Source organism: Anas acuta, chromosome 5 (assembly GCF_963932015.1).
Source record: "Anas acuta chromosome 5, bAnaAcu1.1, whole genome shotgun sequence".
Classification (NCBI taxonomy): Eukaryota; Metazoa; Chordata; class Aves; order Anseriformes; family Anatidae; genus Anas; species Anas acuta.
In genome coordinates, this window is record NC_088983.1 from 36,231,283 (window position 1) to 36,258,635 (window position 27,353).

Here is a 27,353-nt window from a genome sequence, read left to right on the forward strand (position 1 = left end):
CTGGGACCAGAGCACACAGCACTCAGCTGAACTTTGCATGTTCAGCTTTCTGTGTTTCAGTCTGCACATCTCATCCAGAAGAGCTGATTGAACTATGGGTACAATGAGCTTCACACTGACCACCGTGGGATGAGAAGCACACATGTTCACCCTGCAGCTGGGAGCAGTTCCCTGTGGGCCATTGGAGATGTGTTTGTGGCACTTACTGAGCCCATTACTGGCAGGTCCAGAAAAGGATCCTTGAGCCAAGGAGCCCGAGCACTCAAAACTGATCACACTGCTGCAGTAGGTCTAAAAGGCTGTATGGGCTGCTGAAATAGCCTCCAAAGCTGTTGGTCGTGCCCTGTTTGTCAGCACCACGTTCTGCTAAAAAAAGAAGAAAACAGGACACAGGAAGCACCAACACGAGGTGGGAGAATCGAGACCTCAATCCAATGTACTAATAATACTTTGCACTGTACATCACTGTACTGGTACTTACAGACATTAACTGGTAAATCCTCACAACACCCCTGCGAGGTAGGGAAGTATTATTATCCCCAGTGTACAGATGGGGAAACCGAGGCACAGAGAGGCTAAGTGACTTGCCCAAGAGCACACAGCAAGGCATGGCAGAGCCCATACACGAATGGAGACGTCTCTGTTCCCCACCCTATGCTGCCCCCACTAGACAATGTTGCCTGTCTGGATACGGGGAACCCACAGGTCCCTTCTAAAAGCAATGGCTGGACTTGTTGCCTATTAATAATTTTTATTTGCCTTTAATGAATTATTTCACAGTTTTTCCCTCATACTGTACACCACGCTTTCACAGTCTGTTCAGCCTTCTGTGGTACCCCACAGCCTTCTCCTCCGGTACTGGGACAGCTTCGGGGGTATCGTAGGGTGCTCTGTGCTTTCGTTAAGAGGATGTTTAGAAACAGTTTCACTGGCGTTGGACTGGGAGCATGTGAGCTCTCACTGGAGACTGGTAGCACACACTGGAGAAGCAGGCAGGGGGAGCTGATGGTGAAAAGGCATTTGCTTTCCCCTGTGAAATGACCAGTGGCTCTCTTGGTTTCTTGGCTCTTCTAAGCTCCAGTGATCACCCGGAGTGGAAACTGCTTGTCTCCAGCTTGCCTGGCCAGGAAGTAGTTGTCTGGGGGTTGCTTCCCTACGGGTTGTAAGCAGGCAGCTCAGGACCAGAGGGGTCCCCCAGCGCTGCCTGCTCCAGGTGCGTGACGCTGCCTTGGAACGAGGCTGGCTGTAGCCATTGTGCTCTCCTGCCATGGGGAAGGGGGATTACCATGGTTGGCAATGGTAATTGCCGCAGCCATATCCAGTGTCTGAGTCTTTTTTTTTTCAAAACCAGGATTCGATGAAGAGCGAGGGAGAGTGGATGGATGAGGAGATGGGGATGAGGCAGAGCAAACAGGAAAATCCACCAAATGGGCTTCTAGGAAGGAAATGTTCCCCTTTGGGCACTTCAGCTGAAGCAGCTTCATTTTCACAAGGCTTCCTTCTCTCTCTGGGAACATCTGCTGAGCTTCATCTCTGTCAGCTGGATATATCGTATGACATTGGTATCTGCAGGGAAAGAGCACACAGACACAGGCACATTGGTTACAACACCCTGGACAGATGGACACATCGCACCTTTCATCTGTGGTGCGCCTCCGGGTCCTGCCTGCAGGAACAGCCCCAGTGGGAGGCGGCTCTGAACCAAACCCTGCTGCTTTGGTTTTGGTGAACCTGCTCTGATTTGGGCTCATCATCCCTGTTGCTCATGATCTTGCCTCAGTTTTTACCTTCTCTTTGGCTATTCTTGGTCACCACAGTTGAATTCACACAGGTGAAGCCATCTAGTTCATCCCTGCCTGTTCCTCTGGAACAACATCTCCCGTAGTTTCCCTGCCCTCAGTGCTTGGATACAAGACTCTAAAGGCACCTTCTCTACAGACATGCTCTTCTTTTTCATCTTCCTATTCATTTTACAGCCTATTTCACTCTTCTCACAATTTTCTGTGATGAGCTGATGTGGGAAGAGCACTGTTCATGTTCTTTCAGTAACCTCGCTCTCTTTAAGTTTCACGTTTGGGAGTCCTTCCACAATGACACTGTATCTGCATTTTTGTCATTCACTGTATGCTGCACAGTGCCTTATCTATCCTAACAAAGTTCCTGGGGGCAGAGAACCACGTTTCATCTCTGTACAGAGCTGTGAGACCCCAATCCTATGCAGGCAGCAAGCTCAGCCCTCTTCTTCTTTCCAGTATTTCAGTGCACTAACACAGTGCACACAACACGTGAATTTTGCTTTACCTCCAGGCCCTTGCAGGGAGGGAGCCCGTTCACCCTGAGGCACAGGCTGATGTGCACAATGAGTGTGTGTCTCCAGACAGACCCCGTGCTTCTGCAGCCACGGCCACCCCTTTCTCAAATCATGTTGATTTACTTTCACAAGGGCAACTTCCCACCAGCATGGCATCAACATGGTGGAAAATGCCATGTGGTATCAGAAGCAAGCAAGCATAAAAAAATAACTGCTTTCACTTATGTATTAATTTTAAAATGGTTCTTTGCTCACAGCCTTGCTCAGAAGGCCAGCCACGGCCAGCTTTGTCCATTATAAGTTATTAGAGATTCAAAAATCAATCTGATGCACACAGCAATCCATTCTGCCCACAGTCAGGGAGCAATTTCACCTCCTCCTCATCCAAATTGCCCCACACCAGCTATTAAGTAGGTGCCTGAGCTTCCAAAAGATGAGTACATTGCTGGTCGCGTGCCCACTGCTAGCAAGCACAGGTATTGCCCCCACCAGAGGAGCTGTGGGTGCAGAGTTCCCTGTAAAAATGAGAAGGGGAGGCCTCTGTTGTGCCATCAGCTGGAGCGGAGGCAATGGGAGATGGTTCAGCTTCCCTTCACACAGAGCTCTGCACAAACACGTTGTAGCAATGCTGCTGTCCCTTCCCAAGCTGTCCCTGGTGAGGTAGGTCTCCCTGCTAAGTCTTCTGCAGGTTCAGTAGCATCATCCTAGTCCCTTCAGGGGGTGGCAGTCAGTGACTAAGATACTTGCCCCATCTGGGGGATTTTTAGTGAATCGAGGAGTTCTGCTCTCACTTGTGTTAGACAAGGAGCACCAGCATCCAGAACTGGTAATGCGCTAGCATTTCAAACCAGCCTAATGAATTTTGAAGGAACCTTTTGTAACAGAAATGGTTTCAGCTGCACAGCCTCCAGGAGTGGAGCAACTCAGCTGAGGGGTTGGCTCTGAATTTTTGATCTTCCTGCTCCATACCTCCAAGCACCTGATGTGCTGCAGCACAGGTGAATGTCCTTGCAGCTGCGTTTCACACGTCGGAGGATTGCCCAGTGCAGGTGACAAGCAGTAACTGAGGAGGCATAGTAGGAAACTGCACCTGCCCGGGCCTGCAGGGACTGTGTGCACGGTGACAGAGGAGGAGGAGGTGGGTCTCGGTGCGAGGAGGGCAGCAGAATGCTGCCAGCTGCCTTGGGCCTGAGGGTGAGGCAGCGAGCTGCTGATGGCACGGCTTCACTCACCTGGGAGATTGCCACATGCATGGGGAGCCAGGGGCAAAACAAGGTGCAGCTGACAGGGGGCGGGAGAAACTCTGATTGCAAGTTAGCAAAAAATCTCCCGGCAGGTTTGGGCATGTGGGGTCTTCTCTTTGAGGGCTGCTGCTTCACCAGAGAGGAGTGGCGAGTAGCACTTTGCTTGTGGAAGGAGCCCTATCTTTTCCAAGTCTTTTCCATAAAATGACACTGTGCTACCACAGCTCTGTCTGCAGAAGTATTTCAAAGCTAAATGTTCATGAGCAGAAGGCTCTGGTCCCTTAGCGAGGAAGTGCTGATGTGGGAATGGCAGGTAAGGACAGCTCAGTAAGTGATGCTGGCAGTACTGCAAAGGAATGTGTCTCCTGGCTCTTTTGAGTGTTCCTGTGGCCTCCTGCTGCACTGAGGGCTGTTCCTGCTTCTCCCAGTGGCTTCAGAGCCTTGTTTTTCATCTGCTGGGCAGGCACCATGGTCTGGGTCTTATTCCTGAGGACTGGGAATTCAGGAGGCCAGCTCCTTCCATGCAGTGTGGGAAGCTTAACAGTGGCTTTCCTCTTCCTTTCTAAGATCCTGCTCAGTAAGGAGTGCTATACAGTTATCTTGCATTATTTCCACCTGCTTTTGTGATTTTGTGTTGTTTTTGTTTGGAGGTAGTAGAAGAATTGGGGCCAGACCCTGCCCTCACTGTTGAAAGACAGTAAATGGCCATAAGGAACATGTTGTGGTGACAGACCTGTAGAGCTGTAAGCCCCTTTCTGAACTAATTCCTCTTTACCACTTAAAATTCCCCCCAGCAAAGAGACAGCCAGTGAGTTGAGCCAAAAACATTCCTTTTTAAAGGAGGGGAAAAAGGCAGAGCATGACTGTAATAATAACTTAGTGCTTTACCAGTGAGCCTAGCAAAACCTTAGATAACAGAAAACAATCACATTTTGCAGATGGAGACTGAGTTATTCCAGGTCACAAAATAATTCTTGCTGGTGTCACCTGATTCCTACTGCTGTGTTTTAGCAGCCGCATCCTTTCTTGCTGCATGCATTCACTTCTTTCCTTAAGATCTCAATAATCATAAATAAAACAGTGCAACAATGGCCTTGGATGGTCTAACAATAATAGAGAGGAGTCTCTGATGTAGAGCTGAAGGCCAGAATTGTTTTTTTTGTATACATTAAAGGCCTTTGGGGACAGTTTCTGGTATGTCTTTGCAGTAAGCAGCAGTGTTTGAAGCTTTTGCTGTTGAATACATTAGTATTTATTTCAGGAAGGAATGAGAGATACCAAATAAATAGTATCACTGAGGGAGAGGGGGGGAAAAAAAGCATAAAAATACGTATTTTAAAAATAGAAGCAAAGTGGTTCAGCTAAAAGGACTTTTTCGCATCTGAGCCTCATCAGAAGCCCAAGGTTAAGATATTTCCTTATTTTCCTCTGACTATTTTTCTCTGTATAGGTCTCGCCATTCCCTGGTTCTGGCACAGGCTGGAAGCAGAAGGGCACGCTGTAAGCTGAACAGGCTGAACTCAGCTTTTAGGCACGTTTGCTCAGCGAGTGTGGGGCGTGCAGCTGTGCTGTCAGACTGCCCGGGGCCAGGCACAGCAGATGGGACCGGCCGCCTGTATGGGAGCTGGGAGCGGAGCACGATCCCGGTGCTCCTCTGGGGCGCTGACACCACAGGAGCCCAGTGCCTACAGGACACTACACACTCTGGCCACCTCCCTCACCTCCTCTAGCTTGAGGCACACCGACCCCACTGTGTTTGCTCCTGTTTCGTGCCCAGCTTTCTCTCTCCCTGCACACACAGGTGCAGGTGGAAGAGCTGTTCTGTGGGGTTCCCCTTGTGTGTGGCTTCTGTTTGGCTTTCTCACGGTCCTTTAATTTTTCTGCATGTATTGCAAAGTTCCTTTAGCAGGAATGGGTTGAACAACCGTGTGGATTTTATCTCATCAGGCAGTATTTTTCAAAAAAAATCAAAGCACTGTCTCTGCATTGTGGCCTTCTACCTGCCCTCCGAGTTGGGGTGGGTTAGCAGGAAGGTGGTTGCTCTGACTGGGCTAAGTTGTTTGCACACACAATTTCTTTGCTGCCTGAAGTGAATTCTTTTTGTTTTTGCCATATGGATGGCAGGTACTTGAACAAGGCATGTGACTGCCTTCATGGCACAAATTGAAGCATCCTGTTCAGTGCTTTGTGAGTTTATGTCTGTCTTTTTATTGGAGAAAGATACTATTCCTTTACTGAGGTGGTGGGAGGCATGGCTGTTGGGGACTACAAACAGTCTACTCGTTCTGCTAAGCGGAAAAATATCTCAGATCCAGAAAATATAATGGTTTAATGGTTGGGATGCACTTTTCCTCATCCCGCTTCCTTCTCCAAAAATAAGATGGGAGGGGAAAGAGGCAGGATTCCAGCAGCACTGATAGCACCCAGCTCGTGCTGCAGCCTCTGCAATATTTAGTTAACAGATAATGCCTTAAGGCAATGTCACTGCAAACCTGCTGCCCTAGGGGAGAGTCCTGATGGGAAGCAGGACTAAGAGTGTGGTCATGCTCATCCCCGTGGTAATCAATGAAAACAAATCAGGGACAAAGTCTCGTGAAAAGAAACGTGCAAGCACTCAGCACTGGGTCAGGTTCCTGCTCCCCGTACCTGTTGGCTGGCGGGATCTTGCCTCTTTCAAGTAGTAGAGTGCCTTGTTGTAGTCACCCAGGTGGTAAAATGCGACGCCCGACCGGTAGAGTGCCTTGAAGTTCTCTCCTTCTTTCTGCAGCACCTTGAGGCAGTACTCCTTGACGCGCTCGTAGTTGACCAGCTCGGCCTGGAGCAGGCAGGCTGCAGGGGAGAGAGACAGAGCCGGGAATGTTACTGCTGCCTTTCTGCTCCCGCATCCGCGCAGGCGAGGAGAGCAGCCTAGGTGAGGGAAGTGACTCAGGCTCATGATTCAGAACGGGTGCAGTCTATAGATTGTTTGCCAAATCTGATTGTTCACAGTTTAAATGCCCGTGCTTCTATTTCTGGCGTTTCAAGCTGATGGGATTGTGTTTGTTCTGGGGGACTGGGGGGGAAAGCGAGAACGTAAACATCCCTCTGGAGCTCCACATGATGCCACGGTAGTGACTGTAGTAAAATCACCTCTCAGCTGAGGACTAGGGCTCAGAAAAGTACAAAAAGATGGTCAAGGAATAGTTATCGGGGGAATTAAATTAGCCCAAATTTTGTATTGGGGTTAATAATCCAAAGGTGCTGGACTTACAGACATAACGTATTGCCTTTTCTGCAGGAGGTCCCGTGTGGAGTTGTGCTGTAGGAAGCACCCGGGGTCTATGCTCCCTTGGAATGCACTGTTAGTAAACCAGAGGCACCTGGAGCTAAAGCACAGGGTAAAAAAAATGTGCTAGGCTGCGTGCTTTTTGCAAAGTATTGCAGCAAAAGTTCAGCACCAGAGGTCAGTTCTGCTGACTTCCCAAAGGAAAAGGTAAACAGCGGTGAAGAAACAGCCTGCTGAGGGCTCTGTGCCCAAGGACAATTGCTGCAAAATGTCAAGGAGCTGACAAAAATCCCCAAAGTGAGTTTCCCACAGCTAGGTGTGGAGCAAGGGGGAGATCCCTGAGACATGCCTTACAGCCACATTTGTCCTCGCTTAGGCACCAGAAACACCCTTGCTGGCAGTGAGCTTGAATGGGAGGCAGGAATCCTTGGGCTACGGTGGATGGCATGCTGGATGTGCCTCTGGGGCTGACTGTAGTGTGCACTCTGGGCTAATTTTTTTTAGGCTTACTGGGTGTTAAGAAAGGTTTTGGGGAACACTGGTGAGAAAAGAACATGCTGCAGCCACAGTCTTAAGGGGAATGAAGAAAGCTGTTCTATTCACAAGCTCTTCTGGTGCCACAACCCAAGGCAACTCTTGGAATGACGTGGTTTGGGGAGGAGGGAAGGGGAAGGAAGGCAGGATGCTATGCAAGGATCTGTTCAGGGGCAGGCAGTGTCAGGTGCCAGGGCATGGAGAGAAACTTCCCATGGCAGGTGGTGTTACTCAGTGTGTCTCTGGCAAGGAGGAAACTCGCTGCTCCTGGAAACCCAAGTAGTCACAGTTCAGATGTCACCAATGAACAGCCAGACTTCATTTTTTGCATGGTAACTGTTGCTGGGAGGGTATGATGCTGGATCAGGAATAGGATAGTTCTTGGTCCCTTTCCCCTGCACCCTCTCTGTAGCTCGCTTTACATTTCATGGGCAGGAGGACAGCTTAGATGACCTCCAGAGGTTCCTTCCAACCTAAATTAGTCTGAGCCTTTGATCAGTTAACACGGACAGAATGCATCCCTCACCCAGGCGTGCATTTACAGCTTAAATAGAGAGCTGGAACCGACCACAAACAGCCTTCTGCCAGTGAAGAATTCACAGTACAGATGTGCTGGGCAAGGACTGCAGATCCAGCCCCGCTGCTGCTGAGTTTGGTTAAGTGACACAGCACTTCCAAATCAGATCTTTGTCCCATTTACTTTAATGAGGGACTTCCTGTGAATTTTAACAGATTCTGACACTGGAGCGCATAGGTATTACAAAGGCATCTGGCTGTTCGGTCACCAGTTAAAAAACACAGCTTTCTAAAAGCTTCGTAGCGTTTCCTTATCCAGAATTTGTCCCCTCCTATTTGTCAAACATTGATTTTTCTCGCTCTGTTTCTAATGGAGCTTGAAATGACTGTGCTTTGTTTTCCTTTATTTTTCAAAGCTATTAAAAAGATGGCTGTGTAAATTTACTGCTGGCTTCACAGCCCTGGAAACTGGATTGCTTTGTTTGTCTGCTGACCAGTAGCAGGTACAGCAGTGGCAGTAGCTTTCTGCACGCTGCCAATCTGCTCCGGCCTTTCACGTCCTGGGGAAATGCCTTGCAGAGCAACTAGCTGGGGGATTTTTGGTCTCTGTTTGTTTACTACTTGGTATTTCCAGCTATAGTCACAGAAATTACCCTGAAAGTGACAGGCAGTCAGACCGTGCATATTAACTCCATAATTCCATATTGGACTTGCTTCATGGATTGGTTATAAAGTATCCCAAATCCTGCTAATTCATAAGCCCAAATGGGCTTCCAGATATCCAGCTGGGTTCTTTCTGTGACTCATTTTCACAGCAAAGACTCTGCAAGGCACTGCTGTAACTCTGCACGTGGCAGAGAGAAGTCAGTACCACCGGGCTAGCAGGAGAGATGCATTTGTCTGAACAAAACGAGCAGATGGATGTGCAGGAAACCAGCCTGCTGGAAGAGCTGGCCATTTGGAGAGCCAGCGTTGGAAGTGGCTGCTGCAAAGGAACCTGGAGGGAGAACCTCACTTATAAATATTTAGAGGTGTGTGCTTTTGGTTCTTCGTGCACTGAAATGACCTTTAATGGATTGTGATTCACCGTAAATACAGAGGTGGTTTGTAATGCAGCTCTCAAAACTGGAAGATACGTGGTACCCTTGTACTTCCTAGCCAGTTCAGTCAGAGGAGTTGTTCTGAAAATGTGTCCCTTTCCTAAACAGACATGTCTGTGGCTGGTAGTGTTTGTTTAGCACATCAAACACTTACCACCCTTTTTCTCAGTTCATAATAGGCCCCCAGTGAATCCTTCTGAGGAGCAGAGCTAACTCAAAGACCAAACCAAGAGAGGCTTATCCAGCTTCTGCTTTTTTCAAGGAGAATGGGGTTGATCCCACACAGCGCCATCTCTAATGGCTCTTTGGCAATTAGGAGAGTGCCTTTCACAAGCAGATGCAGACCTCCACTCACCCAGCCCCTGCAGGTTTTACCCTGTAATGCAGCATCCATCCAGCAGCTACATCTCTCCAGCTCAGACCTCAGGGTGTCCTGTTGCATCTCAGTGTTATCGTTCTCAGTTTGGTAAGTGATGTACTGTGTCAGCTTGAGCAACAAATAATTCCTAATTTTTAAGATTATGTATGTCACATGGTGATGAGGAGCCCCCATTTGCTGTAAGAACAAGCAGTTCTGAAACTCCTGTGTGAAATGTGCTGTGGGGAGCAGAGAAGGCTATTCCTTTTAGCTCTGGTGGAGGTTCCCTGTCCATCTCACTTCCCAGCTGACTGCTGATGGTTAAGCAAGGAAATAGGTAGCCTGGCTGCTTTTCTTCTTCCTCAGAGTATTAAATCCAGGTTTCTAAATTTTAATTCCTGGACTGAATCTATGCCAGCCAGCTCTGAGTTACAACTATTTGAGAGCTGTGCTGCAGCTCTGTTATCATTAGAAAATGGTACCATGAGAGCTAACTTGTGTGACCCTGCTTAGCACCAGGTTAGACAAAACAAAGATTAAAACATCCGTAGAGCCAAAATATATCTACTCCTTTACCCCTTAGCTGTGGACAGCAGTGGTGGGAAGTTTTAATTGAATTCTTGACTGTTCAGGGGTTTGGATACTAGTTTATTGTACCCTGAATTAATTCTGAATTCCAGTATATCTTTTAGGGAGGTAACTCTTAAATAGCCTGCACGAAGATGTGCCTGGAGCTGCTTACTAAACACCTCACGTTTCTCAGCTTTCATCACTTCTATAGCTGTTGTGTGAACCTTCAAAATGAAATTCAGCTGAAAATGCTGTTGGTTAGCATCTTGCCAGGGAAACCTCTCCTGTGTGCAAACCTCTCCAGGTTATGAAAATAGCTCAGTTTGGCTTCTAATTTTGGCTGGACCAAGATCTAAGTCTGGAAGTGGGGTGTATAGATTTTAACGTGGAATTTCAAACAATATGAGAAGCCTTGCCTACCTGGAAACTTTTGCCAAAGGGTAAATCTGCATGCTGGAACATTCCTGCAGACACAGTTTTGTAACAGTGGCCAAAGTCCCACTGTAGGCAAGGCTCAGCACCTATCCACGCTACGGAAAACTAAGCCAAATCACCACGCAGGCAGTGTTAGCGCGTTCCTTCCCTGTGGCACGTTCATTTGGTTCAGCATGTGGTGTTAGTCATAACAGGAATGCCATTTACAGCTTTTCTGGGGAATGAGCTTGCCCTGGCCTTTCAGGAATGTCTTGGGTTGCAAGTTTGTATTTCACAAAGTCCAGTCTTGTTTGCAGTTTGCTGACACCCAGGTAAGCTGGTAGCACTGCCTGTTCCTACGACTGCCTCGTCCCTTCCATTTCAGGGGAGAATCAACTGCTTGTAACTTCGGTCTTCTAAGTTTTTAGACTAAAATATTCCATATGCGACGTCTGCTCTTGAAGTCTGCTTTTAGAAAATGTCAGCCAAAACTGTTCAGGTATTTTTGAAAAGCAGGCTAGGGAAATGTATCTTATTTTTCCCTTGTTAAAGATCTCTGGTGACTGTCTCTTTGGATTTGTCTCATGTCCTCTCAGCGTTTGGCTTTGCAAACTGAAATCTGGCAGATATCATTTGTGTCAAGCAGGTGCCTTCTGTTATCCCTGGGGTAATCCAGAGCCGGCCAACTGATAACTTTCTGAAAATAAAACCAATATAGTACTGCGTACAGTACTCAGAAGAGGTGCCTTAGAATTTGGTACCCAAATCCACTGAATATTTTGTCTACCTTGGGCACAACCCAGTCTAAGCAAAGTAGGAATCTGGAAACTTTGAGCCAACAGGAGAAGTTTCCTGATTTCCTGCTCTCTTCTCTCAAGAAAGAGGAGTGGAAAGTGGAAATCAAGCTGAGAGGAGCTGTCCTACCTATGACAGAAAGACAAGGAGACTGATGCTGGCAAGGAGAGGAGATCGGGGCTGAGAGCCGTGTGGCGATGAAGATGCAGAACGGCTGTGGTGGTGAGAGGGGTGTATGAGTGGGGGGCTGAGGTCTACCAGGAGGCAAAGTCTGAGGGCAGAAGTGGAGTTAAGAGTTTGGAATGAGGTGCTGGGAATACAGAGGTGCAGGGCAGCCAGCCTGAGGAGCAGGAGCGGCATTTCTAACAGTGAAATTCAAGCACAGGAGAGTAGTCTCGCTAGGTGTGCATGACAGCAGCTCCTCTAGCAAATGACTTACCCACCCTTACACTCCTGCTCAGAGTTCTTTCTCTGTCGATTATACAAAACTGAGGGACACTGATCTGCAGTGCCTGAAGCTGGCCTTTGCCAATATCCCCTGGAGTCTGGAACAGGTGTCCTGTGCAAGAGCTAATAGTAGGTCTTGTGGTTGAACCACTCATATGCCCAGGCAAGAGCCTGAATCCAAATGATCTTTGTTTTCCACTCCTTAAAATGAGAATCTAGGGAATACTAGATCTGTATTTCAAAAAAATGTGAGTGCATTTAACCTACTTTGAAGAGTTTACTGTGAAGTGAACAGGATAAATGACTGTTCTATGATAGCCACTGGTTCAGGAAAACAAACAAACAAAGAAAAAAACACACCCAAATCCCAACTTGTATTGATTTGGTTGGTTTCAAAGCAGCAACGAGTAGTAGTTAAACCCATTGCTGTTCAAACCTGATGTATTTATTTTTGATTCTAACATTGGTGTTTAACAGCTTATGTGTGGATTATTACTCCTTAACGAGTGCTAGGTACTCCAACCACTATGAACTCGACGTGTATTTCACAAACTGACAGTGTCATTCCCAGAAATAGCCATGATTAAACTCTGCAAAATACTTTGCTTTCTGATATGATCTCACCCCAAGTATAGCAGCCAACAGCTCACTTAAAATCTGTTTAAATCACAGGAAGATGGAACATATTCTTGTTCTAGTTCTATTTTGGAAAACACATGATTGATGCTTTGATATAACTACTTCAGGGTTTTATTCAGACATATGATTAAGACCTTGATGTATCATTGAGCAGGCTTCGTCCTCTTACTTCTTTAGGACTCAAAATAATAGGGCAGACTATGAGAGTCTCATAATACTTCTTTTATTTCAGAAGGCTTGGCATCCTTTATAGTGATGCTCTTTCTCAGAAGAAAAAACATGCTAGCAATAAATCTTGGTTTAAGTATTTGGGAAGAAAAATTGTTAGGACATAACTAAAAAAAAACAGGGATTTTTTTTCTTAAAAACAAGGTTTGCTTTGGAATAGACAGCAGTCTTCTAATCATGCCCCTGATGGATGTACCATTAATCTGCGTGCTGCAGTCTCTGTAACTGGTGTTTATAAAAGCATGTGGAGTATATGGTGTCCACTGGCAGAATTAAAGGGGATACCGTTACTAAATGACATTGGAAATTTCAGCCATCTGTTAGTAATTTAGATGATAATTAACTTCTAATATCAGGTAACATATCTGTCATAAGATGATGCTGAGGATGTAAAGGTTTACATGAGATCCAAGTCACCTTGGAATTAAGCTACTTGAATTTTCATGTACAGCATAAGAAGATGTGGACTATTGGAATAGAATCACAGAATCACAGAATTTCTAGGTTGGAAGAGACCTCAAGATCATCGAGTCCAACCTCTGACCTAACACTAACAGTCCCCATTTCTCTGATATTGAAGTTACTCATCTAGAGGGTGCAGACTGCACAGGTGAAGTGGATGGCACAGCACAGTTTTTAGCCTGTGTTAAATTTCCCTAATTGGCACTGACAGGAGCTGTATCATGTGAGGGAATGCAAGAAGCCTAAACCAAAGAACAGAACAGGTTGTAAACCATCCACATCTGCACTGAGCCCCCTGTGGGCTGTGCCTTTCAAGAATGCAACCCAGTGTCCCTCCAAAGAGGGTTTTTGGAAGCATCTTTTTTTCAGAGAAATGCCATGTACAGTTTCACTACAGGGCTGAGACACTAATTAGGATCTGCAGTTTCCAAACAATCTCTTCCATGAAATATTTCTCTTTTCTCTATAGTCCAAGCTTGCAAACAAAGAGGATTTTCTGGCTTCTCACCAATAAGAAGCTAATTATAGACAGCTTGATAATGTCTGGCAATAATCTGATCAGCTGACTCCCAGTTCCCGGACAACCTTAATGGGATGAAAAGGGAATATCAGAATGACAGCACAACTTTACAGTCAGCGGCCCTCATTTATTCCTCTCCAGGTACCAGAAAGACCTAAATATGCCCGTATGTTTCTGCTTGCGGGGAAATGTGTGGGAAATTAAAAACTAAACTATATGACAGGCTGCCCCTCCCTGTAGGGAGGGATTAATGCTAAATGAGGTGTGGATCCACAAATGTTTGGAGAGCTCAAGGTGTCACCTCTTCCAAGCTGCCTTCCCCTTCTTCTCAGCCTGACTCCCAATTCATGGACAGATGCCAACCTTTCCTCCCCTTTCTGCCTTCTTGGCCATGCTTTCCTTTCAATATAGTGTGGTCTCCTTCAGTTCTCTGCTGCCCCTGTCCTTCACACCTCTTCTAGGAAAAAGACCCAGACTTCACAGCACAAATCCTGATTTCTACGACAGAGACACTGATGTAGTGACTATGCTGATGCTTCCACCACCATGCATGTTAAGAGGCATCTAGCAGCTTAGGGGAGCTGCTAAGCCTCTGTGAGGCCTTTTGTGGCTGGCAGCCCACCCTGGGACCCTTCCTATTGCCACCCCTTTAGAGGCTTGGAGAGCACAGGGCTGACAACAAGGAGATACCTAACAGATAATGTGAGCTGTCAAAACAAATCAGTTTAATTTTAGACTGATAGGGCGATCAATCTTGAAGATAAAGGTGAAACAGTAGACATTACATATCTTGGCTTTTACACTAGTCAAATGACAAATTCTAGTGACATTTTCTTAAGCAAATTGAGGGAGAACAGTCTAAATGAATAGGCTTAACTCTGTTATCAAAGCAGAAGGCAATATTAAGTGGGGTTCTGCACTGATCTGTCCTAGGTCCCATGGTATTTAGCGTCCTCAATAAAGACCTCAATGACTGACTGTGAGCTGCCTGTCCATTGGCAGGTAACACCAAGATGTAGGGAGCAGCTGGGATATGTTGGAAGGCAGGGCTGCAATTCCAAGGGGTCCTCACGGGCGGGAGCAGTGTCCTGACAAAAACAGGATGTGATCTGGCAGGGGCAAGTGAAAGGTACTGAAGTTAGGCAGGAAACAAATGAACAAAAACCACTGATAGAGAGCAGGAATGGTTGGCTGAAATAATTCTGCAGAAGATGATCTGCGTTGCAGTGTAGATCACCAGATCAAGTTAGCAAGGCTATCTGGTTAATGAAGGAAAATGCACACTAGCATGTATGACAAGAAATTTGCAAGAAGTGTGAGTACTATGTCTGATTTTTGGATACCAGTCTTGAAAGAAAATGTGGATGGATGCCAGGAGGACCCTGACAATAACAAGCAGAACGGAGAACACAGACTGTAAGCCCTGAAGAAGACAGTGAGGGAAGGCAGGCTTACAGTGTTCACATATGTAGAAAAGTAAAAACCCTGTCATGCAAAGTAGGGCATAACCAGAACGCAATCTGTTCTTGTGCTCGGGGAAACCAGAAGAGGGCTTAAACTTCAGCAGGGAAGAATCTTACTAGGAAGAACTTTCTCATAGTGACAAGGCAGAAGCATTGTAGACTCTTTGGGGAAGTTGCGGAGGATCCTAGCTTTGGAAGTGTGTAAGACAGCCTGAATAAATGCTACCTGGGATATATGTTATCTGTACCCTTGTACCATGCAGTGGTATGGATAGAAGACTCCTGAATTCCTGTCCAGCTCTGCAGTCCCCTTACTGATTGTGCTCTAACACCTGGGACACGAACGGTCCTTGGTTCTCCCTGAGAGCCACCATTTACTGCAAATTCCTGTCAGAAGGTCCTGTGGAAGGACGTTGCTGTGACATCCCCCGAGCTAGGCATTTGAATACATAAGCACTTAAGTAACAGCAAGCATGAATGATTCCTGCCTTTGCTGTGTTTATGTTCTCATATCTCACTCTTTTCTAATTTTCTAGAGTGCAGTTCCTTAGGAGTGTTCATTATTTCTAAATGATTCCTAAGCTACTTTAAGGCAAATTAGTGGTGATTTATGCTTCTTTTGGTTGCAAATCCAGTGATATAACACTGAAGTTTTCCTTCAAAGGGACAAACCTTTGGGAAGCAAAGACCTGCAGACAATTTTTCATCTGATCATCATAACTTCTGTTTTAAAAGAGTATTTTGAGCTCCTAGTTCCTGCAGTTCTTCAAATTAAAACAAGAGGCTTACTGAAAATTCTTAGCAATGGTAAAATTAAAGTATTAGAAGCCTAGATGTCAAGCAAACAAGAAGTGTTTTCTGAAGCTAGAATCCATGCTCAGCTGTGGATCAGCAAATCTTTATTCAACTAAAATAAAGAGATCTCCATATCGCACCTTCTGATCTCCATGCCTTTGATTTTCCCAGCCAGGAGACGTAGGAGCAAAGTCCTAGCAAACCAGTGGTGGAACAAGAGCTTCGGTCAGCTTTTAATGCCTGGATCGTTTTGATTCTGCAACCTCCACAAATGCTTGCTCCTCCTGCAGCCGCGTTAGGGGAGCTGGGAATCCGTCCCGCTTGTTTTTGCCAAGGCTGTTGTTGTGGATCTGCCAGGTTAAATCCCCTGAGGGTTTCCTCCGCTCTGACTTTGTACTTATCTAGTGGTCTTTGACCTGCCTTTATCTTTTAGAATCAGTACTCAACTGGCCCAGCCTGGTCCAGTCAATGTGCCTTTAGATGTCTGACCTTCAGATCTGCTGTTCCAGGTGCTATTTATTCCACCGCCCCTTCCTTGCTGTTTGCTTTTATTGTGCCTTTCACCTTGCATTGCTTTGCCCTCGCACTGCTGTGCCCTCTCCACATCAGATCTTTCTTCCTCTGGCCTTCTGTTGCTATCGACACCCACCAGAGGAGGAATCTGGTCTCTTGGGTTGTTTGCATGGGGGAAAAGCGCACACAACTGTCTCAGAGATCAGTAATATCAGATGCTATGCAGTGAAATTTGGGCCTTAGTGGAAAGGTGGCTTTTGTAACCCTGTCTGCGACCAGGAAGGTATTTCTGTGAGCAGGGAGAAGCTCTGGAGGAAGAGCTGGATCTCAAGCTGCTCCTCTGCTGAGGGGTGAAGCCTCTGCTTGGGGGCTCACCAAATAAACAACTGACAGCGGGAGCGTGAAATGCGGCTGAAGCAGCTTGGAGGCTCTCGGATGAAGTCACTGACGGTCATGCATGCCACGATTGCCTCCAGCATGGCTTACTGCAGCGTGCTCAGTTCGGGATGAAAGCTACTGCTTTATCCTGTGCCACGGCAGGGCCGGCTGACGTGGCTGCCTAACATCTGTGTGCTGTGCCCCGCGGTGCTGAGCCACAGCTCGCCTCCCGGGACACGTGGAAGAGCTGACAGCTGCAGAGTCTGCTACGGGGTGGGGAGCTGGCTGAGGGCACTGCCTCGTGTCCTCATCCCATGTATAATTGATAGGGACTGAAATGGTTTTTGTATTCCTTTTCCTGAGCTCTCCCTAGTTGAAGACTCTTCCTGGCAAGAAGGGGAGAGGCTGAGCAGGGAGGAACATTTCCTTCATTACAATAATAACCCTATCAGGTGTTTTATCCAGGTCCTGCATAGCCCAAAGCCCTTCCATTTTAATGATGTTTTGAAACAGAAAGCAGCCTTTATGGCCTCTGAGGGAGAGATGGAGAGAACGAGAACAGGCAGAATCAGAGGCAGGGGATGCCAAAGTCACTGTTTTCTAACTAACTGAAGAGTGAGAGGTATTAATCAGAGCTCTCAAAACACTGTTTGCATTAAAAATGCACTAGAGAAGAGTGACTTTTCAGCCACAGAGCTGACTGACCCTGGCTGTGTCACCTGGCTGAGCTCTGATTGCCAATGCAAACTGGGCTTAAGCTTTTCCCTCTTGTGTGGCTGGGCTTCTGGTGTCCTTGCCTCTTCCCTGCCCTCTGGTTAGACCGTATGAACTTGGTACCTTTGAGACATCTGCCTCTCTATCAAATCCAGCTAGTCAACAGGTTTGAAAGTTACCCAGAGTGGACTGATGGGCTGACTACAGAAAACATACTTGCTTATGACTCATTTCCTTTGGAAATCAGGCTGAAAACGAATAAACTGAAGACCTGAGTAATGATTCAGTGTATTACTTGCTTGAGAAGGCCAGGGTTTGAAATGTGCAGGAGCTTAAGCTGGTCCTCTAATAAGATAACTGCTCTTTAATACAAGCTGTGGCAAAGTGCTTCAGGTTAAGTTCATTCAGATTGTTCCCAACCCTTCCATAAACCAGATCAGTGCAGTGTGCTGCTGGCAGTGGAAGGAGGAGGTAGGACTGTGTGTCTGATTTGAAAAATATGGAGGGGAACCTCTATCCCAGGGAAGGAGCTTGTTTTCAGACCAGGAGCACGAGAATCATTGTAATGGTTCAGGCCAATGATGCAGTTCCTTGTCTCGACTGTGCCTTTTCAATTAAGCTAGGGGATATGAAGATATACTAAGAATGACGTGATGGCTAAAGAATTTGTAGTGGGTTCTGCTGAGAGACGTATCAGAGACCACTAGAAGAATGCTGCAGGAATTAATTTCAGAATTGAACTTGTCTAATGCTTCTGTGAATTGCCCTGATGTAAAAGAAAGAGCGCCTACTGACACTGAAGTTGGAAGGTATCCTCAAAAAGGATACGGATGGCAATGTCATAAAAAGAGCTACATCACCTGGTGGACAGCGTTAAATTTATTTGGGATGGAGATCAGTAACACAAAACTTACAATCATACTCTTTGGGATTTAAAGCAAGGATTTCTGCTAGAATTTGTGAGCTCATGAGCTGGAAATAGCCAAAGAGGAAAAGGATCTGAATATGCTAGTTGGTCACAGGATGACTGAGTCATTTATGTGACATGGCCGTGGACAGGGAAATTAAAATCTCTGAGAAGTTTATTCATAAATCCAAACCAGTTAGCAGTGGTTCTCAAGCATGAAAATGTAATATTTGCTTTACAGTTTTTATCCTATCTAATATAGCAGTGAATGTGCTGATTAGTTATGTGTCTAAGCCTTCTTTTCTAACCTTATTAGGGTCTTTAACTCCATGATACCTTCTGGCACTGCGCTCCAAGTTAATCAGCCCTGGGTTTTAAAAATTATTTTGTATTCATCTACTAATTTAATTTACCCTCCACCCCATGAGCAAAGCTCCTGAGCTGTCTCAGTTTGAGCCCCATCACAGTTGTTAGAGAACATACAAAGGAAAGTGAGCGTATTTACTCTGTCCTTGCAGCATAGGTGAGGATCTTGTGCTGCTCTGGTTTCTTTGCAACATGAATGCACTACTGCATCTTGAGCAATTAATCACTGCAAATCATTTAAGAGGCTAGTAATCTAGGATTTGAATTATGCTGGTATTAAAACATATGGTGACTGAAGAGAGCGCTGAGGCTTTATTTGCACCATGCTGTCTGATGAGAGTCATTGCTAGTGGCATGGGGCAGAAGCTTTTTTGTTTGTTTTTTAGAAATATGAGTGGGGAAAAAATGGTGCTATTGCAGAGCAATAGCTAGTGCTGACTTACAATGATCATCCAGGTATAACAGACTCCTTCCCTCGTGGTTCTGCTTTTGCAAGGTTAACTGATGGCCTCCACAGGTAGCTCCTGTTTGGGAGAGGCTATGGCTATTGTGTGGAGCCCACCTGTTTTCTGAAAGAGTGGAAGAAATGTAGGTCTTTGACCTTCCCCCTCTCTGGGAGCAGGGGTGCAGCAAAAGAATATGAATTCTCACAGCTTCTTCCCTGCAGTTGATTGAAAGATTGTTCTTTACATCATAAAGATGCTGTTCATAGGGGGTGAATTGGTGGGTTAGATGGTGACTGCAGGGATGGCACTGCACGCTGGAGGTACAAGTTGGTTAGTCACACCAGCCCAGGAATAGCCAAAGGAAGTGCTAAGGGTCTCACATAAATTTTCAAGTCCCAGACACCTCCTCTGCTTTTAATTTGCTTTCAGGAGTAAGTTTGTTCTCCCACACACCACACTGGGGAGTGTGCAGGACAAAGATACACTAGTGCATGTCTTCTATTCTCCCTCCATCTGCTTCAGGTAGCAGTAAACAATTCTGCTGCCTGGAGTTGGGAGTGAAGTCTTTCGAGTTGGAAAAGATCTAGGATAAGCATTATCCAGCTGGGCTGACCTGAGATCAGTCTATGCAAGTTAGGCTGAGCCTCACAGATCTGTAAGATGGGCGGCGAATCTCCACCGCTGCGTGATGAGGTTCTACCAAGAGGGCCCCCAACGCTCCTGCTTTACAGAGCAAGGAGACTTGCAGCAAGGTAGAGACCTCACTTGAGTTTCCTCGAGTATGAAATGAGCCATTTAGTCCCTGATGTTGCCGGGCCAGGCTAACACCAGAAGCATGAAGACTGACAGCTGTAATCAGGGCATCAGAGGAGATTTGGAATCAAAATTTGAGGAAAACAAGTTTGGTGGCTGCTTGCTGGCTGACCCAGCTGCTCCTTTCCAGCAGCTCCTAGGAAACCAGATCGACGGCTAGATTAGCGGAGTTTTGCTGCCTGCCACTCCGATCTGAAAGGAGGTGCTGCTGCCGCCGATGCAGAACAATCTACGTGACAGCCCCCTAAACTGGCAGCAAGGAGACGCAACAGCCAGTGCTCCCACTAAAGCAGGATCAGGAATACTGAGCAGCGGCTAGGGAAGTATGTGCTTTGGTAAGGCAGAAGTTTTACCCGTCAAAAATGGATGTGCTAGAGAGGGTGTCACAGCAGAGATTGGTCCTAAGGAGAGCCAGGGAGGAGAAAAGGTCCAGCCTGAACTGATATACAACAGGTAATAAAATCAGCTCCGATGAATCAGATGCACCGAGATGCTGTGGGGCAGAGCCTGAGGACACGGGGGATGAGAGGACAATGCTGGCAGAACAGACGGGGCCTGCAAAGGGCCACAACTCTGCCTGGGAGGTCAGAAAGTCTGCCACAGCTGCAGTGCAACTGGGGGAGTGAGCAGTGGAACTCGAGCAGAAAAGGCACTGAGTGCGTAAGCAGCCCCGGCTCCTGAGCTGAGAAACGCGATGGGGGAACTGGGTTCGCAGGACAAAGCCAAGGAGAAGCAGATGGTGCTGTGCAGCCGATGAGCCTCGGGGTGACGGCGTGTCAAGAATTTTGGAGAGTGGGGAGAGCAGAGTGCATTTTGAAGTAAAGATCGTGACATTAGCTATTGCCTATGGACAGTAACAGATGAGCTCTGGCACATCAAACTATGACAGATAAAATCATCGCTCCCAGCTGGCCCTTCTGCCATGGGTTACTGCAGAGAGAAAACGTGACTGCACCGAATTCGCTCCACGAATTGTCCTAGTATGGTTTCCAGCATGGTCCTAAGCTCAGAATGGCTGTAGCGAGATGTGACCCCAGCTTACACAGCTGCCGAGTGGCCAGCAAGGCAAGTAAGTGTACAAGAACGGGGCCAGCCACGGGGCCTTCCTGCCATCTCCTAGCCTCACAAAACCCGAGCGTGCCCCAGCTGAAGGTACCGCCAGCAATTCCAGCCAGGCTCCCAGAAACCACACCAACTCTACAGTCTTGGTTAAAGAAAGAGGAGCAGTAACACTCTGAGCCACCACAAGAGGATTTACCTGCATTCATCTATCAATGTCTTATGTTTACTGTTTCCCATCCAAGATGCAGAGCAGGAATGAACAAAAGGAGACGGATTCCTGAGCACCTGTGAGTAACAGCTTCCTGGTTAATGATGGTTCGCAGTGACTTCTTCAAAACATTCTTAACCCTCAGTATTAGTCACTGGCATGGTTACCTGAGTAAGCTGAAATCAAGACTAATAAACAGTTGTCTTCCTTCTACATCAGTTTCTTACCCATGAAGTGAGAGAAGACAGAAGGAAAAAAAAAAGCCAGTAAATTTCCTCAAAACCTCATTATGTAGTTCCTCCCTATCTTAATTGTTTCCTCAGTTTCATACTCTGTCATGCTATTTTCTGTAAGGTGGCACGATGTCAGGAAGAAACCAGGATCTGGCAATGTTTAGACCTCCCCTTTTATTTATACCCTTTTATTTTGCTGTTTCATTCTTTACACCAATCTCCTTTACTGGGTGTGCAATAGATCTAAAATCCCAATGTGAAATCTTCTGATGACCTTCCATACTTGCAGCATCAATCCCACTTCTCACAGGACACTGAGGGGAAACCAGGGATGCGCTGCTGAGTTGTTAGGCAGCTCTAGGAGAAGGGCTGGAGAAGCAGGGCTGGAGTCAGGTCAGAAACTTCTGGGTCTGAGCCCAACAGGAGGAGGAGAGAAACAGGAACAGGAGGAAGAGAAAGATGCTCCAGCTGCTGAACCCTGGAAAGGTGGCACAGCTCACAGGAAAAAAAAAGAAAAAAGGTAACCATGGGGCTCATGGGTGTATTTAGCAATAGATGGGGAACCAGCTGTGATTGTCACACAAGGCGTTATTGAAGCACCTGAACCATCTCCAGCACAGCACTGATGGGAACATGGGGAGGTGTAAGAGGCTGTGAAACATTGTGGGACTCTACTTGGAGGGGACTCCAGGACAGCAGATCAGAAGGGGATGGAGTAAAGCTGGCAGGAGGTGCTACTACAGACCTCTCAGAAAGCACACCAGTGCAAATCTCAAGGCGGAGAACAATCAATACTCTTTAGGTAAACAGATTAACCACTACTCTGTGCTCTTGAAAAAGCTTTCTGATTTTTCATACTTCTTGCTTTACCTTCAGTGATGAGCTTTCTTCTCCAGCTGATGAACTTTGTCCTCCAAAATAAAAGGGAACAGGCAAATACAGAGTATTTTACAGACTAATTCATTGCAGTGGTGATGCGAATGAGGATTGGGCCTACTGCTAAAATGCTTTGGTCACCTGCATTCACTCTCTGCTGCAACTGCATGTGCATGGAGCATCAGGCCTGTAAAACATTCCCATGCACTGTGGCTGGGCAGATGCATCTAAAACAGGAGTGTCAGGAAGCTCCCACCTCAGCTAGTGAAAACACAGGCCCCGTCCTGCTGTCATCTGCTGCTGTCTCTCTTTCCCATTGCATGGCAGCCTTATAGAGCGTGTTTTTTGTTGATGCAGCACATAAAAAAACAACTTCACATCAAGCAACAATCCAAGCCTGCTTTAACACCCACAGCACCATGTGCCCTGGTAGAGTGTGTACTTGTTAACTGCTATATACTGGGATGGGATTTTAGAAACTCCTTTTGAGGAGTCCTAGTGGGTGGTCAGCAGAGACGAGTTTTAGCAGCTTTTCTGCTATTTAGTCATATTTTCACTTGGATTAAGGCTCCTTGTCTCAGTGGAACTACTCACTGAAGTCTGTACAACCGGTGACTGTTGGGAGCAGTACCTACAACCCCGTCCAGAGCCCGAGGGTGTTAGCAAGCTGCAGTGCTGCGTTTGGTGGGGCTGTGGCTGTGACCTTTGCGTAGTTGTGAACTTCTGCCACAGCACGAGGCCAACCTGTGCTGCTTAGGCTGAGATCTACCACGGACAGCTACGCTTTGTAAGGCTCTGCAGGTACGTGTGCCCTCCTGCCAAGGTACAAAACTGCATGTGTCTGAATGGGGATATAAACGCGTTGCGTTTAATTGACATTCGTGTAATTAACAAAGCCTTCCAGCACTCCCAAGAGGTCAGAAATGCAGACGAATAAACTGAGGTTCAAAGAATGAAAGATTTGGTGAAGATAATACAGTTAGTCAGCACAGAGAGGCAGGATGAAAAATCTCTATCTCCCAGCATCACTCCTCGTCCCCGGTTCTGTCTCCGGTTCTGTTTTTCCTGCCAGGATTAGCTCTACTATTTCTGCGTGCTTAGGAAAACTGACAAAGGTTTGCTTATCGCACTGCAACATTCCCTCATAAAAAAAAAAAAAAAAGGCTTGAAACTCTGCTTACCCTTGGCATTTTGCTGCTTTGGAAGGACCAGGACTTGCTTCTCTCTGCAGAGCAGGCACAGTCCTTTTGATCCTGTAAACTTTTAGGCAGTAATGCTGGAATAAAATGATGATTGCATTTAATGAGGGCAGTGGCTGCGTTAGTAGCAGGTGGATGATCCCTACCTGCTTGCAGTTCATAAGGCATTTGAGTTTCATCTAGATCCAAGATGTTACATGAGTGGAAACGAGACTAAGACATGAGTGGTATTTGGCCAGCTTGTTTTTCTGCAGGCATTGTTCCTACGTTCATCTTTATTTTCAAAGAATACAAACTACTGATTTGGGAAAACTCGGTTGAATGCACCATCGGGATCGGCTCGTGGTTCCTGTTCTTTATTTTTCAATTGGGCTGAGAGAGGCAAAAGGAGGTCAAGTGACTTCCTCAAGGTCAGAGCCCGTCAGTGAGTCATAAAGAAATGACTGTTTGCCTCACAGCCCTGCATTCATTCTGCGAGGCTCTGTGCTGCTGGTAGGATTTTTCTCTGCCCGCCCCAGCAATTTCTGGGGGCCCAGGCCACGCTGCTGCCCTTGCATCTGGTGACATTTGTCAAAGGGACTTACGGCAAAAATGGCAAAACGAAGGGCTATCGGCGCGCCTGTGCAAGAACATAGCAGTGCTGGATTTTGCAGATGTGAGGGTGAGTGCCTTTAAGGCAAAACTCGTGGAGCTTACACAGCAGCCCAGCTAGTGGCTTAGTGAAAAAAATGTGAGCGACACTGCCAGTGGCAAGCGGTGAAAATCCTAGGCCGATTTAAAATATATATATAAAAAAAAATCACAAGAATTTTAAAACCAGCATGTTCTAGAATCCTTTGCAATGGGCTAAGGATAGTTTAGGTCATGGGGGTGCCACACAGTTCACTTTAGAAAATACACCGAATATTGCGGGGCTCTGAGTAAATACAAGGGTTAGCCACCCTGCTTCATGGTATGGGAATCGCCTGCTGAAGGTGCTCCACAGAAGAAGCAGAACTAAAAACTAATCTGCACTGTAATTTACGTTCTGCAAGGTGGTAAATGTACTGACAGCAGATCTGTGTTTGTCCACACGTTCTTACTCATGTAATCAGTCAGATTAGAACAAAAACCAACCCCAGTTGTACTCTGTGTGTGCGCAGTCCTTACCTGTAAGACTGCCCCAGATCCCCTTTGGGTGTGTATTTCCTACCTGCTTATTTGGCTAAGTGCACGGCTAACTAGAGTTGATGAGCTCCTCTGGCTGGATCTAAATAAGTAACTGTGTGCACGCTTCTATCTTTGCAATGTGAAACACCTCTGACAGGTGCGTGTGTGGCAGCCACGTGAAAACGGCAGTGCAAAACCAAGGTGGCCTTCCTAAATGCTAAGCTCAGGCAGTACGCGGCGCGGAGGTGCTAAAAGAACTTCGTAATAAGGACACTCAGATGACAGCTGCTCATGCTATCGGGTATAAATCAGAGCTCAGTGAAAAACTGCCTTCTCTAGAATTAACATGCACGGCTGTTATGCTCTCTGCACTAGGCAATGCAGATTTATTTATTTTAAAGACAGCTCTAGGCATCCAGTCAGTGCTCAGAAGCGAAACGCCCTGCATCTCCTCTCTTCCCCAGCCAAATACCGTTGACTTCTGCTGCCACAACAGGCACCGGTGCCTGTGCTAGAGCCCACCGTGTAGAGAAGCTGGTGGCTTCTGCTGCACCACGCTGTTACAAAATAGTCTCACTGCTGCACCCCTTGAAGTTCCTATTAGAAAGGCGTACTAATTATTGTGACAGTTGTGAAGAAGCTCCCTCCCATCGCTTTCCTCTCCTTCAGATGCTAATTCATGGATCCTCCTGCTAGAATGGGAGCTCTGGAGCTGGGCTAGGAGGAGCAACGCTGCGGTTTGTTTAACTGCACGCTCCCTTCTTCAGCAAGCAGGGCATAGCTTTAACATTGCTTGCAGACAGAGCAGCAGACACACACAAAACTAAACGTTTCCAAGACCAATCCTGTCCTCCGCTCTGTGCCTGCCCATCTACCAAAAACACACAGCTGAGTGCAGAACGACACCCTGACCCGCTCTGAGGTTATCTCAGGAGAAGCACTGCTCGCCTCTCCGGGGTTAATTACATTCATCTCCTCTTGTGTTCACACCAGTTAAATTTAGGTAAAATCTGTTCGCATCTAGGTTGAAGATGGAGCAGGTTTCTCACGCTGTCTGACTGCTACTGCCGACAAGATCTAATCAACAGCGAAAAAAGCTCCCTGCTCAAAGCAGCAGCAGTAAATAAAGGCGGTGGACAGCGGCCATTCTGCAGGACAGCTCTGTCCCCACGGGTGTAAACATTTCCAGCAAGTGGAACTTGTGTACGCAGCAGGAAGAGCCACGGCAGCACAGCCCATCCCTCCCTCCCTCCCTCCTCATTTACCTTCTACCACGTCCCATTTGTACCTCCGCACCGGGGGCTGGCGGAGACGTTTCCTGCGAGTACTTGTGCAAGCCCAGCACCACTCTACGCGGTAATGTTCATAGTATTGCGGGCTCTTTGTATAACCCTGCCAACCTAAATGAGACTTGCCAGATACAATGGATTTTAATAAACCTGCGAACAGAAATTTTGAGAGAGACAAAATTACAGCTGTGCAATTATGCTATCACTCGGGGATCTCGCCTGCCTCTCCCTACTCAGGATTTCGACAGGCTTCTGAAGGAAGAACAGTTGAAAACGTGATAAAATCGTGCCTTCCATTACATCCCAAAAGCCACATTGAGATTGGCATGGATTAAGCCAAGGGAAGATCCTGGCTTGGCGCTTCAAACCCCATTTGCTTTATGCTGCATCCTTTTTAGCCCTAGACAGCAGGAAGCAAAGCTAGCCAAGTGTCTCGAAAGCCAAAAGCCAAGCGATGGTGACAGCTGACACACCAGCGCCCTGATTTTTGCCATTTCCCCCCCGAGGGAAGCGAGTGACCCTTCATCCTTGTGCAAAGCAGCAGAGCCGCGTTAACGTGGCATTTTGTGCACCTGCTCCAGGTTACAACCCTCCTCACCCTCTACGTACGCAGGCACAAGTTTTTGTTTCGGAGCTGCGTTCGGGCTCGGAAAGAAAAAAAAAAAAACAAAAAACACACCGCTTGGGACCCAAAATAACCCCTGCCAAGATGCAGCGCCCCGGCCGCTGGCAACTTTTGCAGCCGGGAGGCCGGGAGCACCTTGCGGTGCCGGCACCACCCGCTGCCGCTGCCAGCCCCTGCCGTGCCGAGGGGACCGGGGGCTGCGGGGAAGCCCCCGGGAAGGGCTGGGAAGGGAAGGGGAGGGCCGGGGGGAGCCGCCGGGCCCTGCCGCCGGGCTCGGGGGCAGCTGGAAGGCGCTGCGGGAGGAGAGGGGAGGGGAGGGGGGGTGCGCGGCCGGGGGTGCCCGCTGACCTGCCAGGCTGTTGTAGCAGTCGACCTCGATGGCCTCCACCGCCTGCCGCTGCTCCTCGCTCAGCCCGGCGCTGGCAGGGCGCTGCCCGCCCGGCTCCTGGCTCAGCAGCAGCAGCAGCGCCTTGAGCTCCAGCAGGGCGCGGTGGTACTTGCCGATGGCCTCGCGGAATTTCTTGTCCTTGTAGCACTGCGCCCCTTCGCTCTTGAAATCCAGCGCCCGCCCGATCAGCTCGCCCGGCTCCGCGCTTCCTCCTCCTCCTCCTCCTCCCGCTGCCGCCGCCGCCGCCGCCGCCGTGGCCCGGGGCTGGCTGCCCCCCGCGGGGCCGTGCCCATCGCCCGCCCCGCGGCCGCCGGCGTTCAGCTTCCCCGCGGCCGGGCTCGCCCTCTCCATGGCCGCGGCGCCGCCCGCCTCCCGCGCCGCCCTACGCGGGCGCTGCCGCCGCGCCGCCGCCCGTGCCCCCGCGCCGCGCCCCGGCTCCGCCGCCCGCTCCCATCCTCCGCCGCCCTCTCCGCCGCCCTCCGCCGCCGCCGCTCCTCCTCCTCCTCCCCCGCCACCGCGGGGCGAC

At 47.8% G+C, this 27,353-nt stretch overlaps 2 protein-coding genes and 1 long non-coding RNA gene across 4 annotated transcripts in view; 2 read left to right on the plus strand and 1 right to left on the minus strand.

Annotated features, from left to right (window-relative positions):
- The window catches only part of LOC137857503 (disintegrin and metalloproteinase domain-containing protein 20-like), a 371,501-nt gene that overhangs the window by 305,602 nt on the left and 38,546 nt on the right, over positions 1-27,353 (plus strand). The gene's annotated exons all lie outside the window — the stretch shown is intronic.
- On the minus strand, positions 411-27,329 carry TTC9 (tetratricopeptide repeat domain 9). Of its 2 annotated transcripts, none has more exons than XM_068684098.1 (3): positions 26,788-27,313; positions 6,202-6,384; positions 411-1,566 (listed from the first exon to the last, which is right to left on the minus strand). In XM_068684098.1, the coding sequence occupies exons 1-3, from the start codon at positions 27,176-27,178 to the stop codon at positions 1,487-1,489; spliced, it is 654 nt and encodes a 217-aa protein (XP_068540199.1). In that variant the 5' UTR covers positions 27,179-27,313; the 3' UTR covers positions 411-1,486. The 2 variants fall into 2 exon arrangements, with proteins under 2 accessions (XP_068540199.1, XP_068540200.1); XM_068684099.1 differs by lacking the exons at positions 411-1,566; positions 6,202-6,384 and adding exons at positions 22,057-22,212; positions 23,359-23,453 and having other exon boundaries at positions 26,788-27,329.
- Positions 3,574-21,779, plus strand: LOC137857499 (uncharacterized). The gene is made up of 5 exons (XR_011097109.1): positions 3,574-3,868; positions 8,686-8,901; positions 9,140-9,436; positions 11,191-11,329; positions 15,833-21,779. It is a non-coding gene; the product is annotated as an uncharacterized lncRNA (long non-coding RNA).